Source organism: Macaca fascicularis, chromosome 14, assembly GCF_037993035.2.
Source record: "Macaca fascicularis isolate 582-1 chromosome 14, T2T-MFA8v1.1".
In the NCBI taxonomy this organism is placed as follows: Eukaryota; Metazoa; Chordata; class Mammalia; order Primates; family Cercopithecidae; genus Macaca; species Macaca fascicularis.
Window position 1 is genome coordinate 31,104,769 of NC_088388.1, and position 14,488 is coordinate 31,119,256.

At 40.1% G+C, this 14,488-nt stretch overlaps 1 protein-coding gene across 1 annotated transcript in view; it reads right to left on the reverse strand.

Moving 5' to 3' along the window:
* Positions 1-1,689: 1,689 nt before the first annotated feature.
* Positions 1,690-14,488, reverse strand: part of CAT (catalase) — a 35,814-nt gene continuing 23,015 nt past the window's right edge. Inside the window, exons 9-13 of the mRNA XM_005578226.4 lie at positions 13,970-14,108; positions 11,100-11,230; positions 5,368-5,475; positions 2,707-2,790; positions 1,690-2,379 (exon numbers count right to left, since the gene is read on the reverse strand). Coding sequence (XP_005578283.3) covers positions 2,314-2,379; positions 2,707-2,790; positions 5,368-5,475; positions 11,100-11,230; positions 13,970-14,108 — 528 coding nt within the window. The 3' untranslated portion in view covers positions 1,690-2,313. The remainder of the gene's footprint in view (positions 2,380-2,706; positions 2,791-5,367; positions 5,476-11,099; positions 11,231-13,969; positions 14,109-14,488) is intronic.

A 14,488-nucleotide genomic window follows, 5' to 3' on the forward strand; every position in this document is an offset into this window, starting at 1 on the left:
ATCTCAATAAAGCTCTTATTTTAAAAAAGAGAAGAGAAAAGGAAGAAGAAAGAAAAGAAAAAAAGGAGGAGGATGAGGGCAAGAAGGACAAGAAGAAGAGGGAGGATGAGGAGGAAGAAGAATGAGGAGGAGGAGGAGAAAGGGAGGAGGAGAAGGAGCATGGGCATGGTGACGTGTGCCTGTAGTCCGAGTTACTCGGGAGGCTGAGGCCAGCCTGGGCAACATAATGATACGCCATCTCTAAAATAAATAAATAATGAAGAAGGCAGTGTGAATGACCAACTGTGTCAAACACTGCTGAGAGGCCATGTAAGACAAGGACTAAGAATGGACCACTAGATATTTTTTGTGTGGTAAAATATACACAAAACTTACCATTTAGCCATTTGTAGGTGTACAGTTCAGTAGCATTAAATACATTCACACTGTTGTGCAACCATCACCACCAACCATCTCCAGAAGTTCTCACCTTTCCAAATAAAAAGCGCAGTGGCGCAATCTCGGCTCACTGCAACCACCGCCTCCCGGGTCCAAGCGATTCTCCCGCCTCAGCCTCACGAGTAGCTGGGATTACAGGTGCACGCCACCACACGCAGCTAATTTTTGTATTTTTAGTAGAAATGGGGTTTCACCACGTCGGCCAGGCTGATCTCAAACTCCTGACCTCAGGTGATCCACCTGCCTTGGCCTCCCAAAGTGCTGGGTTTACAGGCATGAGCTGCTGCACCCAACCCAATAAATTTATTTTTCTATGTCTACAAATATAACAGTCTCAAAGCATACTCAAATATAGGGGGAATTCAGGCAGGAGGGTTTGACAGAGGAGTAAAGAAATTTGAGCTAAAAGACCAAGAATGAGTTTGTATCTGTCTGTTAGTGGTCTAATGGTTTCCTAAAGCCCGTAACTTAGGAACTCCTGAAAGTACAAACTGGTTTGGTTTTTTGTTTTGTTTTTAGTTGTTGTTCTTGTTGTTGTTTTGAGACAAGGTCTCACTCTGTTGCCCAGGCTGGAGTGCAGTGGTGCAATCATGGCTCACTGCAGGCTCAACCTCCTGGGCTCAAGAGATCCTCCCGCCTCAGCCTCCCTAGTAGCTGGGACTACAGGCATGAGCTACCACACTCGGCTAATTTTTCTATTTTTTGTACAGACAGGGCTTTGCCATGTTGCCCAGGCTGGTCTCAAACTCCTGAGTTCAAGTGATCCTTCTGTCTTGGCTTCCCAAAGTGCTGGGATTACAGGCATGAGCCACCACACCCGGCACAAACTGGTTTTGAATATGAATGGAATAAAGATTTTCAAGGAAAACAAATTTTCACTTAGTATTCAGAACTCATCTTTAAAGTCTTCCATGTGATTTTCAACCATGATAGGCAAATATGGGTTTTAAAAAGAAGGAAGAGGAAAGTAACTAGTGGTTCTGAGCCCATATTTTAAAAACTCAATCATAGGTAAGTGAGCGAATGGACAAGAGATTTAAGTAATTTTCAAAGTTAGGGCATTTGCTATTTTATCAGTGGCTCAGAAGGCTGTCCAAAGGCTATAGATTTAAACAAATAACATGGTGTCCTCGAGATACTGGCATTTCCATTTTTAAGGGTAAATATCTGAAAATGATGATGTTCAAATTAAGAGTCTGGTGGCAGTTTACAGTTATACATGGAGTCGAAAGAAATCAAATACCATCTCTATTCTTATATATGGATTATTTATTGTAAAAATGTAAGCAATTACAAATTGATCTGTTGTGAAATCAGTGCAAATTAACATTAATGTAATTTCAAGTGAAAAAAATGAATTTGATCAATTATAATCAGGAATAAACATTAAACCATGATGGTGCTCAAGTTATTTTCTGACAACACTGGTGTATTAAATGTGCTTTTCCTATGAGAACCTTAGAAAAATAAAAACTTCTGAGTGGATCATCTTTATCTTTCCTTTTTATATAATTATAGCCATATTTTAATATAATAGGTCATGAGGTGATATGTAAACATACATAATTTCAAAAAATTTTATCAAATAAAATCATATTTCTAGCTAGAAACTTTCCTTCTAATCATTTTAAATGAATAATCCAACCAACTATCAAAACAAAATTTTTTTTAAATGACTGTTAAATCCTAACCTTCATTTTCCCCTGGGGAAAGAGCATTAAAATTGTTACACGATCTGCTATGGAAAGCGGGATTCTCTATTTTGAAGCCACTAGCTTGCATTTGCGCATCTAGCACCGGAGAATCTTCATCCAGTGATGAGCGGGTTACACAGGTGAACGCTAAGCTTCGCTGCACAGGCGCAGGGCCCCGGCCTCACAGATTTGCCTTCTCCCTTGCAGCCAAGTGAGACTCAGACTGCACAAAGGTGTGAATCGCATTCTGTTTTAAGAGAACAAGATGGGCAGGTTAATCACGTCATATGAAGCAACGTGATATTTACTTAGTTTTAATATGTATGCAAATGAAAATAATAATTCAGAATTCATTCACTTTAACTGTCTTAAATTGCCCAGGGCTAAAATGAAGAGTATGTGTTTTGCTGGTGACTTCTTTCATCTCTCAAATGAATTTCTGCACAGCTGCTTAAGAAATCTAACAGTGGCAGGTAATGGCCCCTGCAGACTGTAATGCTGAGTGGTAACTAAGCCACGCCTACTCCAACCTAGCACACACGGCCTCTGCGTGGCCAGGCTGCTCCCAGCTTACCTTAGGCTTCTCAGCATTGTACTTGTCCAGAAGAGTCTGGATGCGGGACCCGTATTCAGGGTGGACCTCAGTGAAGTTCTTGACCTAAGGCCAAAAGAAAATAAATGCAAGCATTACTCTAACTCCCTACTATATCACTCCCCAGTGACTGTGGTTTCCCAGTGTTTACTCTACAGGGGAGGAAAGATGTTTCAGCAGGAGGCAGTACTACAGGTGTTTAACAATGCCAGCCTCAGAGTTAAGACGCAGGTCCAGTGAACGCTCTGACATATACTGGCTGAGCAACCTCGGACAGGTCACTTAACTTATCTGAGCTTATGTCCCTCTGCCGAAATGCGCAAGAAAATGACACCTAACCAGTATAATTTAAAAAATACTATTTGGTCTTTGTCCCCCATTCCCAACACAGATCTAAAACCCTTCGAATTTACTGTCTTTTATATACTACTAAGATGATCCATGGGGGCCTAGATAGCTTCCTGATGGAGGCTGGCACCAGGAAGAACAAGCATGCGATCTGAAGGTTAGAACTTCCAGCCCCACCCCCAAACCTCCAGGGAGGCGAGAGGGGCTGGAGATTGTGTTCAATCACCCATAGCCAATAATTTCATCAATCATGCCTATGTCATAAAACCTCCAGAAAAACCTGCAACTGACAAGGTCAGCGAGCGTCTGGATTGGTGCACACTCCAGGAGCTGGAAGGGCGGTCCACCCAGGGAGGCAGAGAAGCTCTGAGGCCTTCCCCCGTGCCCCCTTCCATTTGGCTATATTCTTTATAATAAATCGGTAATCATAAGTAAATCATTTTCCCGAGTTTTATGAGTCTTTCCAGCAAATTATCAAACCTGAGGAAAGTGCGTGCGAACCCCTAATTTGCAGTCAGAATCTGCAGAAGTGTGTATAGCCAGGGTACCTCATTTGTCATCTAAAGTGGCAACTGACCCCTAAATCTCTGGGTTCTGACTCTAGCTCCAGGAGTTACTGTTAGAATTGAATTGAGTTATAGGACACACAGTTGCTATCAAAGAATTAGAGAATTGCTTATTGTTGGGGAAAAATGCGCATACAACCTAAGCCAGGCGCAGTGGCTCACACCTGTAATCCCAGCACTTTGGGAGGCCGAGGTGGGCGGATCACCTGAGGTCAGGAGTTCAAGACCAGTCTGGCTAACATGGCAAAACCCCATCTCTACTAAAAACACAAAAATTAGTCGGGCACGGTGGGGCATGCCTGTAGTCCAAGCTACTGGGGAGGCTGAGGCAGGAAAATCTCTTGAACCCAGGAGGCAGAGGTTGCAGTGAGCCGAGATCATGCCACTGCACTCCAGCCTGGGTGACAGAACAAGACTTCATCTTTAAAAAAAAAAAAAAAAAAAAAACCCACACAACCTACCTCACAGGATGCTGTGAGAAAAATGCCGAGAGGTGAGCTGCATTTACTGCATGGAAACAGCTGACCTCAGAGTAAGCGCTTAACAAGTTACAGCGATTTATATTGAGAAACGGGCCCAGACACAGCCTAATGTGAAGGATACAAGAACACTGGTACATGGCAGCGCCACTCCACATACTTCAGGCAGGAATTCCCCAGCAGACAGCAAGAGGAGGCATGGCACTGGGAACCCATAAAAGCCTTACAGTTTCAGCATATGTGAAAGCAGAATGCCAAGGGTTCCAGCTCAGTTCTGCTACTTGCAAGCTGTCTTATCCATTCTCTCCAGTAAAAGAAGATAAATCCCACCCTGCCTACTGCACAGAGAGCCCGTCAGGCTCTCTGCTGATACTTGAACCCAGGCCCTTGGACACAGCCCAGACAGCTGCTAGCCCAGCTGCCCCTAGGAACAGAGAAGAAGCAACTAGGGGCCAAGGAAAAAGGGGGATTTCTAGATTTGCAAAAAGCTTAGCTCTGGGACAGGCCAGGAAACCAGAAGTGAGAGGGCTTCATGGAGCTCGATGAGCGACCATCAGAAATACCCCAGCACCTTAGCACAAAAGTCCAGCCTGCCTTTTGGAAGCACTGCAGTTCTTATTCCAGAAATCATGCAAATTTCTAGTTTGCATCTGAAGGAGGATCGAGGTATCATGACATTAAGCCTTTAGGCAGGTTTCAAACCATAAAAATGCAAAAAAGAAAGACAGACAGACAGATTGACTGATTGACTGATTTTAGAGACAGGGTCTCCCCGTGTTGTCCAGGCTGGCCCTGTACTCCTGGGCTCAAGCGATCCTCCCACCTCAAGCTCCCAAGTAGTTAGGACTACAGGTACACGCCATCACACCAGCTGATTTATTTATTATCATCCAAAGTTTAAGTAGAATTGCAGCAGGACTCAAATTTTGATATTGGACATTTACTATCTTGCACAGAACTTGGCTGCAGCCGAATTAAACAGCATAGGATAAAATTCACTCTGAACACAACTAAATTAGTACACATTGGACAAACAGCAAAGGACCAATGGATATGCCAGACCAGATAAAACACGGAAAGAAAATAATCAGAAGTTGGTTGGGGATTACTAGTATTTTTTTTTTTTTTTTTTTTTAAGTCCTCCTAGGTCAAGTACAATAGAAATGGCACTTTCTTTTTAGGGTTCTCCCACACAGCTGCACTGTCTTCCCATGCCAGCAGAGGGCACCCTTCAGCTTACAAAGACTCACCGCTTTCTTTTGGATGAAAATTTGTGCATCTTTCAGGTGGCCTGCAATGTTCTCACACAGACGTTTCCTCTGTTCCTCATTCAGCACGTTCACATAGAATGCCCGCACCTGCTCAGGGAAAAGAGCAAGTGCAGAGACTCGAATCACCAGTTTATCACCAACAAAGTTCACCTACTACAACACTTATGAAATCAATGATAAAAAAAGTTAGAATTTAAGAATAATTTTAAATTACTAACTAAAACTGTCATTTGGGTTGTGTTCATTTTTTGTTTTAAGCAAAATAAGTAAAATTCATTTATTAATAGCTCTTAACTGCTTTCTAATAATATCCTTTATAGTAACTGCTATAAATCTCTTATAAATAGATCTACAATTTAAAACCTCACCACATGCTTAATACTGACAAGTCTAAAATGTGCAAGCTGCCTTTGAATGTAAACTTAGCACAATACAACCTTTGTTCAATTCACCCAGAACCATGGAGGGAAATAAAAACTAATTTAGCTAGAGATATAATTTGATATATAGATATGTAATTATATATAGAGAGAGATAATATATCTAAAAACTACTTCATTTATACATGTGCATCTATAGTTATTCAGAAGCCAATATTTCTTAGGCAAAACATATGAATAGTGATATTTTGCTAGATTATTGGGTTTGCCTCTAAAATAAATATCCATAAATTAAAATGAAAAATAGGAGCTTAGTATCAGGTATGTGAATCCAAGCAGCCTCTGCCCAATTCTGAAACACGTTGTAGCTATGATTTTATTCTTACATTTCATTCATTCATTCCACTCATTCAACAAATATTGAGTATCTATAATGTGCCAGACTCTGTTCTATGTGCTGTTCTATTAATGTTTATAAAGTCCAATAATATCCAATTATCCAAAGTATCACCTTCATAACATATTAAGAGATGCATCATTTCCCTAAGTCATCAAATATCAGGCTATAATTATGTTTTTAAATTTTTGAGTAAAGTTTAAACCTGCTACCGAAGTTAATCAGACATAACACAATCTAATCAAAGTACTATATCCTGGGGATTTTCTCAGGCCTATCTCCAATTCACTAATTCTCTCTTCAGCTGTATTTGACATATTTTGTGAAAATGTCAACTGGGTCACATTTGAGTTTCTATTTCAAACGTGAAATATCTGTTGAGTTTTTATTTCATGGATAGTAATTTTTGTTTCTAGAAAATATTATTTGGTTCTTTTTCAAATTTACCTGTTTTTCTCCTCATATCCTATTGTCTTAATAATATTCCCTTTTTGCATCTCTTTAAATATGTATGTTTATTTTAAAGCCTCTTTCCAATGATCATGTCTATGATTCTTCCATCTATTATTGCATGTGTAATTTCTCATTAGATTTCCTTGTATGTATTATAATTTTTCACTATAACTCATCTTCAACAGGAGTTATCTTCTGCAGAAGTACCAAATGTATCCTAGTTGTAAAAGTGTCTTCCTGTGGTGATTTTCTCATCTCTGCAAAGACCTAACAGGGTTCACCGATTCACTTGTTTCTCAGTTAAGGTCTTTCATGGTTCCAACTGGAGTAAGAATGCAGGGACCTCATTTGAGCAAAGCATAGGGGAAGGACTCCCAATTTCTTGGAGTTGACTGCTTCCATTCAGAGCCCACATGCTTCCAAGCTGCATCCTCAGTCTGATGGGTAGTTGAGGTGCCCTTTCCTGGTTCTCACCATTATGCCAAGAGCTGAGCTCTAGTTCTGTGAAAAATGTGAAGCCCGTGGCCTCAACTCCTAACCCCTTAGAGGCATAAAATCTTCATAAGGTACAAATCAGGTCTGGTTACCATTACACAATATATACTTTCAATGTTCATGCACTACTCTGATTCCTTTTTCATTTGTGGGACTTGGAAATTAAAACTTCCTTGTTTTTTTAGCCCAGCTACATTATTTAAAAAAAAAATTAATCTTTCTATGGGAAAACTGGGACAGTAAAAAATAAAACAAATAAAAAAACTTAATTTAGCATGTCTATATGTGAGAAGTAGAAGAAAGGCCTCCCGTGTCAGCTCAATTTGCCATCTTGAACCTCAATCTACACCTCAGTCTGTCACCTCAATCTACAATCTTGAACATCTTGAAGTGGAAGAATTTGTTCCTGCAATTCCAGTGGAATGCTACAGCCAGCTTGCTTATGACAGTAGAAACACAGCCATTATAAAGATTAAATTACATAAACTTATAATTAAGTATAGTACAAACAAAAGTAATACTCAAAACATCATTTCCTAATTAATAAATATTACCTATGTTTTTGAAGTCATTTGTGTCTACTGTATCACTATGGGGGAAATACTACATAACAGTGATATAGTACATCATTTTGCAATGCCACAGGTTTAGTGACATCACGTTAGTAGCCTGAAATCAGCCCTATGAAATATTTCCACCATGAAAATGGATAAACACTACAAACCAGGGCTTTCTCCCCAGGTAGCCAGCTGTTAAATATTTATCAACACACCACTGAATAAAATCCATTTAAAAAAAAAACCTTGCTGTCTCAGAGATTTAGTTAATCACTTTTACAACTAGGATACATTTGGTACTTTTGCAGAAAATAACTCCTGTTGAAGATGAGTCATAGTGAAAAATTATAATACATACAAGGAAACCCAATGAGAAATTACACATGCAATAATAGATGGAAGAATCATAGACATGATCATTGGAAAGAGGCTTTTAAATAAACATACATATTTAAAGAGATGCAAAAAAGGAGTATTATTAAATAGGATATGAGGAGAAAAACAGGTAGATTTGAAAAAGAACCAAATAACATTTTTTGTTGTTGTTGTTTTAGTTTTGGTTTTTGTTGTTGTTATTGTTTTGAGACACAGTTTTGTTCTTGTTGCCCAGGTTGGAGTGCAATGGCGCAGTCTCAGCTTGCTGCAACCTCTACCTCCCGAGTTCAAGTGATTCTCCTGCCTCAGCCTCCCAAGTAGCTGGGATTACAGGCACCCGCCACCATGCCCAGCTAATTTTTTTGTATTTTTTGTAGAGATGGGGTTTCACCATGTTGGCCAGGCTGGTTTCAAACTCCTGACCTCAGGCGATCCACTTGCCTTGGCCTGCCAAAGTGCTGGGGTTACAGGTGTGAGCCACCATACCCAGCCTACAGATTTAAGGATTAAACAAAAAAAAAAAAGTATGTGTACATATTCCGTCACCCGGGGTGGAATGCAGTAGAGCAATCATAGCTCACTACGGCCTCGAACTCCTCGGATGAAGTAGCCTTGATAATATCTTATTGTTCTATCTTCCAATTCACTAATCTTCTCTTCAGCCACGTTAACCTCCTTTAAAAGCCATCTACTAAATTCTAATTTCAGTTGTTACATTTTCTAGTTATGTCCATTCAACTCTTTTTCTATAGCTTAAAGTTCTCTTACTAAATTCTTCATGCTGTCATCTATTTTCTTAAACCTATTAATTAGTCATTTTAAAACCTGTATCTGACAGTTCCATTATTTAAGCCTCCAGTAGGTTTGTTTGTACTGTCAGTTTGTAGGGGGTTTTCTCTCCTTCTTGATTTTCGGTCATAAGGTCTTAATGTGTTAGGTGCCTGGTCATTTATTGTTGAATGTTGAACATTTGCATATAAAAAGGTCTAGAATCATTTGAGGTTCTATTTTCCACCAAAGAAAATTTTGTTTGCTTCTGACAGATGGCATACAGAGAGATCACCTTAATCCAATCTGAGACTGAGCAGAGGCAAAGTTGTGTTTCATGTTTTGTGAGAGCAAGTTTATTTCAAGTTTGCCCTTATTCCTAGGCATGGCCCTTCAGGGATTTCAACTGAAAGCCCTGAGTGTAACTAGAGGCTCTGCTTCTTTGCAGACCTTGAATTCCAATTTTTGTCCCTTCAGACTCATAAGACTGCTGTAAACACCACTCAGCTTCTGGACCAGTGCTTACAAATTAACAAATACCTCAAGAGGAAAGGAAACCAAATGTCAAATTTACTTCTCTGCACTTTTTTTTCTGCACTTCTTTTCTATCTTTGATCTTGATCCTTTAAATCTTTGTTGCTTTGTTAGCTCTCCAAAGCCTTCAAACAAATGCTTTATGTATTTTACCCACCTTTTCAATGTTCTCCATGAAATGGTAAGTATGATACAAGCTAGTCTGCCATAGACAGAGGCAAGCCCAAGTGAATCATTTTTAAGAGAATAAATCTGGACCTTCTTATGTATTTCCCATGTGATACATCATCACAGAATTATGCTATGAATCTATAACAATAGTACTGTGATTACTTAAAAACCATACTATATCCTATATAGTGATAAGAAACTCTCTCAATAAAATAAGGATGAGCACATAATAAATTTTCATGTGTAAGCAATAGCCTCATTAATTAAGTTTTGCAAGGGTTGTATCAGCTGGTTTAATACCTGTATTGACCTTACATAGGCAAAATTCTTTGAGAGGCAGGGAATGTACTGTAACATACTTGGTGTCATCTGCATCACCAAAAATAATGCAGTTACATAAAAGGTTTGCAGGAAATGTTTTAAGCTCATCTAAAAATGGTTTATATCCTACAATAATGTAATTTCTTTTTTATATATACATATATATGTATATACGCAAATGCTTTTCAAGCAAAGATATCCTCACAGTGAATTAATTCATGTATTTAAGTATCTTTTACTTGGAACCCACACTCACAAACTGAGAAACTAGAAATAGGTTCTAATCTAATTTAAATACTAAGTTTAACACTAACTGCTCAAACAGAGCTCTAGAACAACTATACTTTTAACTTTATTATTTTATTGTGTGTGATATAAGTTGCACTGGACACATTAAGGAGGCAGCTGCCCACCCACAGGCCCTTTCAAGTCTGAGGGCCTCCTTCATAGCATGTGCTGAAACAGCCCTTAGGGCAGCTATAAGCGACTGGAAAGAGGATGAGCACTTGACCTGGGGCAGTTAACTAGAGGCTGATCAAGGCCAATGGTGCAACCAGGGGTGAAAAGATTAGCCAAGTCAATAGGATTCCATCTCTCTAGAATCTGAGATATGTTGAGAGAAGGAGTAAAAGGTGGTCCAAAAAAAAAGAGTAATACGTGGAGAAAGATGTCTTAAAGGAAAAACCATTGTTGTGAAAAAGCCACAACAATGATAAAACAGAAGCTCTGACGCAGACAGGAGAAAACAGGAAGCTGTGGTAAAAATAATCAATTAGCACCGGCAAGCAGAAGCAGACAGATGGAGAATAAGCCACGTGAAGGGCGAGCTCTGCAGTGGAAACGCCCACACTCTTGTGGTCGAGGCTCCTGGAGCTATTTTGGATCTCTAGTTCTAGTCCTTGAACCCCCGGGCTGTCCTGCCCAGATTCTTAGATTTGTCTCCACATACGCTGTATATGCTCATTTCTTAAATTCCCACGAAATCAGTTTCCCCGATGTCCCCCTCCCCATATCCCTTCAATAAAGTTTGAAGAAACTGAGACGGAGTCTCCATACCTTGAGGCAAAAGACCAGAGGAATAAAACCCTTCAACTCCAGCCAGTTAGGGGCCCAATTTACTATCACAGATGAGTCTTCCCTGAATTCAATTTAAGATACATCAGACAGTTTGGTCGTTGCGGGGGTGGGGGGTGCGGATTATGCAGGCATTGACAAGGAGAATTAGCAGGTGACTTCCATAGCAGACAAAGAAGTCATTACCTGAGTAACATTATCATCATTGGCAGTGTTGAATCTCCGCACTTCTCCAGAATATTGGGTGCTATGCTCCAGGACAGAAGGCTGTTGTTCTGGAGCACCAAAGCTGTTAGGGTAGTAATTTGGAGCACCACCTTCAAAAGAAAACCACCCAGATGCACTTAGGAACAAGAAAAGTCAAGTAAGTCTGCAAATAATCACTGTGATGAGAAATAAATTTAAGTGGTAATCAAATACACATGTACACATACACGGATATAAACACAACACACACATGTTATTTTTAATTTCCTGCATTTAGCTACAGGTAGTATGAAGATTCTAAGGGAACGTTGCCATCTGCTAAATGCTTGCACAGGCTGCCGCACTTTATGAATGAATCTCAAAGTCCCTTTTGACACTTCAAAGGGTCTCATCTATCAAGTCCTCTGAGGCTTACAGCACATGTAGAAGTTTATACACATGTGCTTGATTTGGCCACCATACAGGGATGAGGTTCAAAGACACATTTCAAAATTGACTTGAAAAATTGTGTCATTTGGACTCGGGTTCAATTCAAACACTGCATCACAAAATTCTTGACGGAAATCTGAAAGTTCTGGTTCTGCTCCTTGAATCTACAGACACAAGCATGGGGCTCTGTGATGTGACCTGACTGCTGCAAGGTCACACAGAAGCCAGTGGTAGATGTGGGGTTGGAACTCTGGGTTCTTTGTCTCCTCCAGCCCAGCATATACAGTATTTCCATTACAGAACTCTACTTTGCTATTCCTTGAAGTGTTTTTAGGATTCTCAGGGTATCTCTCCTTTACTGACGATGATGACTTTGTTCCATTGTAGCTTCACTTTCACACCCTCCACAGATCAATAAAAAAGGAATTTTTTTAAAAATGTGGTAATTGTATATCAGCACTTACTTATCTGGACTTATAAGAAACAGTGACAAATACAATCAAAATATTTTCTTTGACTTTTGAAATAAATTATGAGGCTTTTTTTTCATTTTGGCATATTTATTTTCTCAACTATACTTTGCTTTGGCTGACATTAGCAGAAGCTTTCACTACCTGAGCACACACTGCCTAAACAGGAGTGGCCCAGAAACATATTAAGTGGTTTGAGCAAACCAATCTGGGATCGGAATTTTAGCCAGCTCACTGCCATAATAGATCATCCACAGTAGATAATCAAGAGATGCCTATGTATGACATTCATCAAGACGCCAAGTGTGTGTGTAGGGGAAGGAAGAACACCATATTATTATGGAGCCCAATTATTAGCTCAAGAAATTCAACAGATCAGCCACATCTACATGAAAAGCAAAATGATCCAACAACCAGCCATCACAGTGCTTTCTTCATTAAGAATTAGCTCTTTGAAATGTGCCTAGTTAATTTTTAAAATCCTGCTTCCAAATGAGCTCTGACCTTTACTCAAAGTGGGAGTTGTCTTTAAGGCACTGACCACAAGAACAAATAAGCTCTTTCACAGAGCTTCAAGGTCATAGTCCAAATGCTCTACTTTTAAAATCAGGCCAGGTGCAGCGGCTCATGCCTGTAATCCCAGCACTTTGGGGGGCCGAAGTGGGTGGATCACCTGAGGTCAAGAGTTCAGGACCAGCCTGGCCAATGAAACCCTGTCTCTACTAAAAATACAAAAACTAGGTGGCGTGGTGGCACACTCCTATAGTTCCAGCTACTCAGGAGGCTAAGGCATGAGAATCGCTTGAACCCAGAGGGGGAGGCTGCAGTGAGCCAAGATCATGCCACTGCACTCCAGCCTGGGCAACAGAGTGAGACTCTGTCTCAAAAATAAATAAATAGATAAATAAACATAGCAAAATGTAACAGCTGTGGCCTTTGGGTGTTGGGACTATATGGGTATTTTTCTTTTTTCTTCTTTTTCCTGTTTCCCAAATTTTCTTTAGGACACATGTATTATTTTTATTACAGAAAAATAAACTTTCTTCAAATATAGACATCTGTGGCTATAAACATAAATCATCAGTAAAATTTCTAAAGAGATCAATCAAGGCATGCAGTCCATATTACTAAAACACGTGTCCTAAATGGGAAAAGAAAATAACTAAGATCTATATTAAACTGTGGAATAGCAAAAGGAAAAAACTTCAATCAAGCATTCTGCTTGACTTATTAGAATAAGTAATTAGAACTAGAGGCTGTTTGTATACGACACCAAAAAAAAAAGTAGTTAAAAGAAAAAGATTATAAGTTTGATAAATGAGTTCCAAAAAAAACAAAAAGTGGTACAGTTGATTCACATGACTTTATTCACTTAGCGAAAAATGAAGGGAGGGGAATCCTTTGACTTGCTCTGCCTCCCCTACTCTCTTCTCCCCAGCCTTCCCCGCTAATTCTAGCTCCCTTCCAAATTCTAGCTAGGGCTAGACCTGCTCCTCTGGGGCCACAACAGAACTGCAGAGAGAAACAAAAGACTCCAACTCTTGGCTTTCGCACTTCTAAGGGTCTAAGTCTTGGTGATTTCACAGTGATTTCTGGAACTGTCCATTTTGGTGAAGTGTCTTCAAAACCTAACTCCCAAGCTGGATGCTACCATACTCTAGCCAGTGTGAAAGATCTTACTCCCTGCTTTTAACCACTGGATACAAGTAACATCTGAAGTGGAAACTCCCAATAAAATATATAAAATAGATTAAAAGCATGGAGAGTCCTCAGGCAGCCTAAATCTTCACTGCTGGGCAAAAAAACGCCCAGTTAGCAGCACCTGGAGAGCACCTTCGCCAAGCAGGAGGTCCTGCGGGGCCACCTTGAGAGCCACTGGCCTGGCCTCCCGCCCATCTGCTCCACATGCCCTCTGCCCGCGCAGGGGGAGCCCAATGTCTTAAGGCCTACCCTGATTGTCCTGCATGCACATGGGGCCGTCACGCTGGTAGTTGGCCACTCTAGCACGGTAGGGACAGTTCACAGGTATCTGAAGATAATTGGGTCCCAGGCGGTGGCGGTGAGTGTCAGGATAGGCAAAAAGGCGGCCCTGCAGTAATAAATGCAATAGATACTGACTAGGGGCAGTAACATATAACATAGGAATGGGCTGTAAACTTCATTCTGAAATTTGAAGTACAAAGCACTCTGTACATGGTTACCATAAAATTCTGCCTTTCCCCCTACTTAAGAGTGAAGCCTCTACTCTTACGAGTTCTCCCTAACTGAACAGTTCTTAATTCCCCAGGCCCTATGACCAACCATAAATCTTCCCGTCTGTTTTAGGCAATAATACCTTTTTTTTCCCCTTCTGCATAACAAGTTAGTGTCTTGTCTTATACTGTATTACTTGCTATTCCCAAGGAAATATCACATTATAAAACAAATGTGCTAGAACATTAACTAACTGAAATATTGAATTAATTCTAT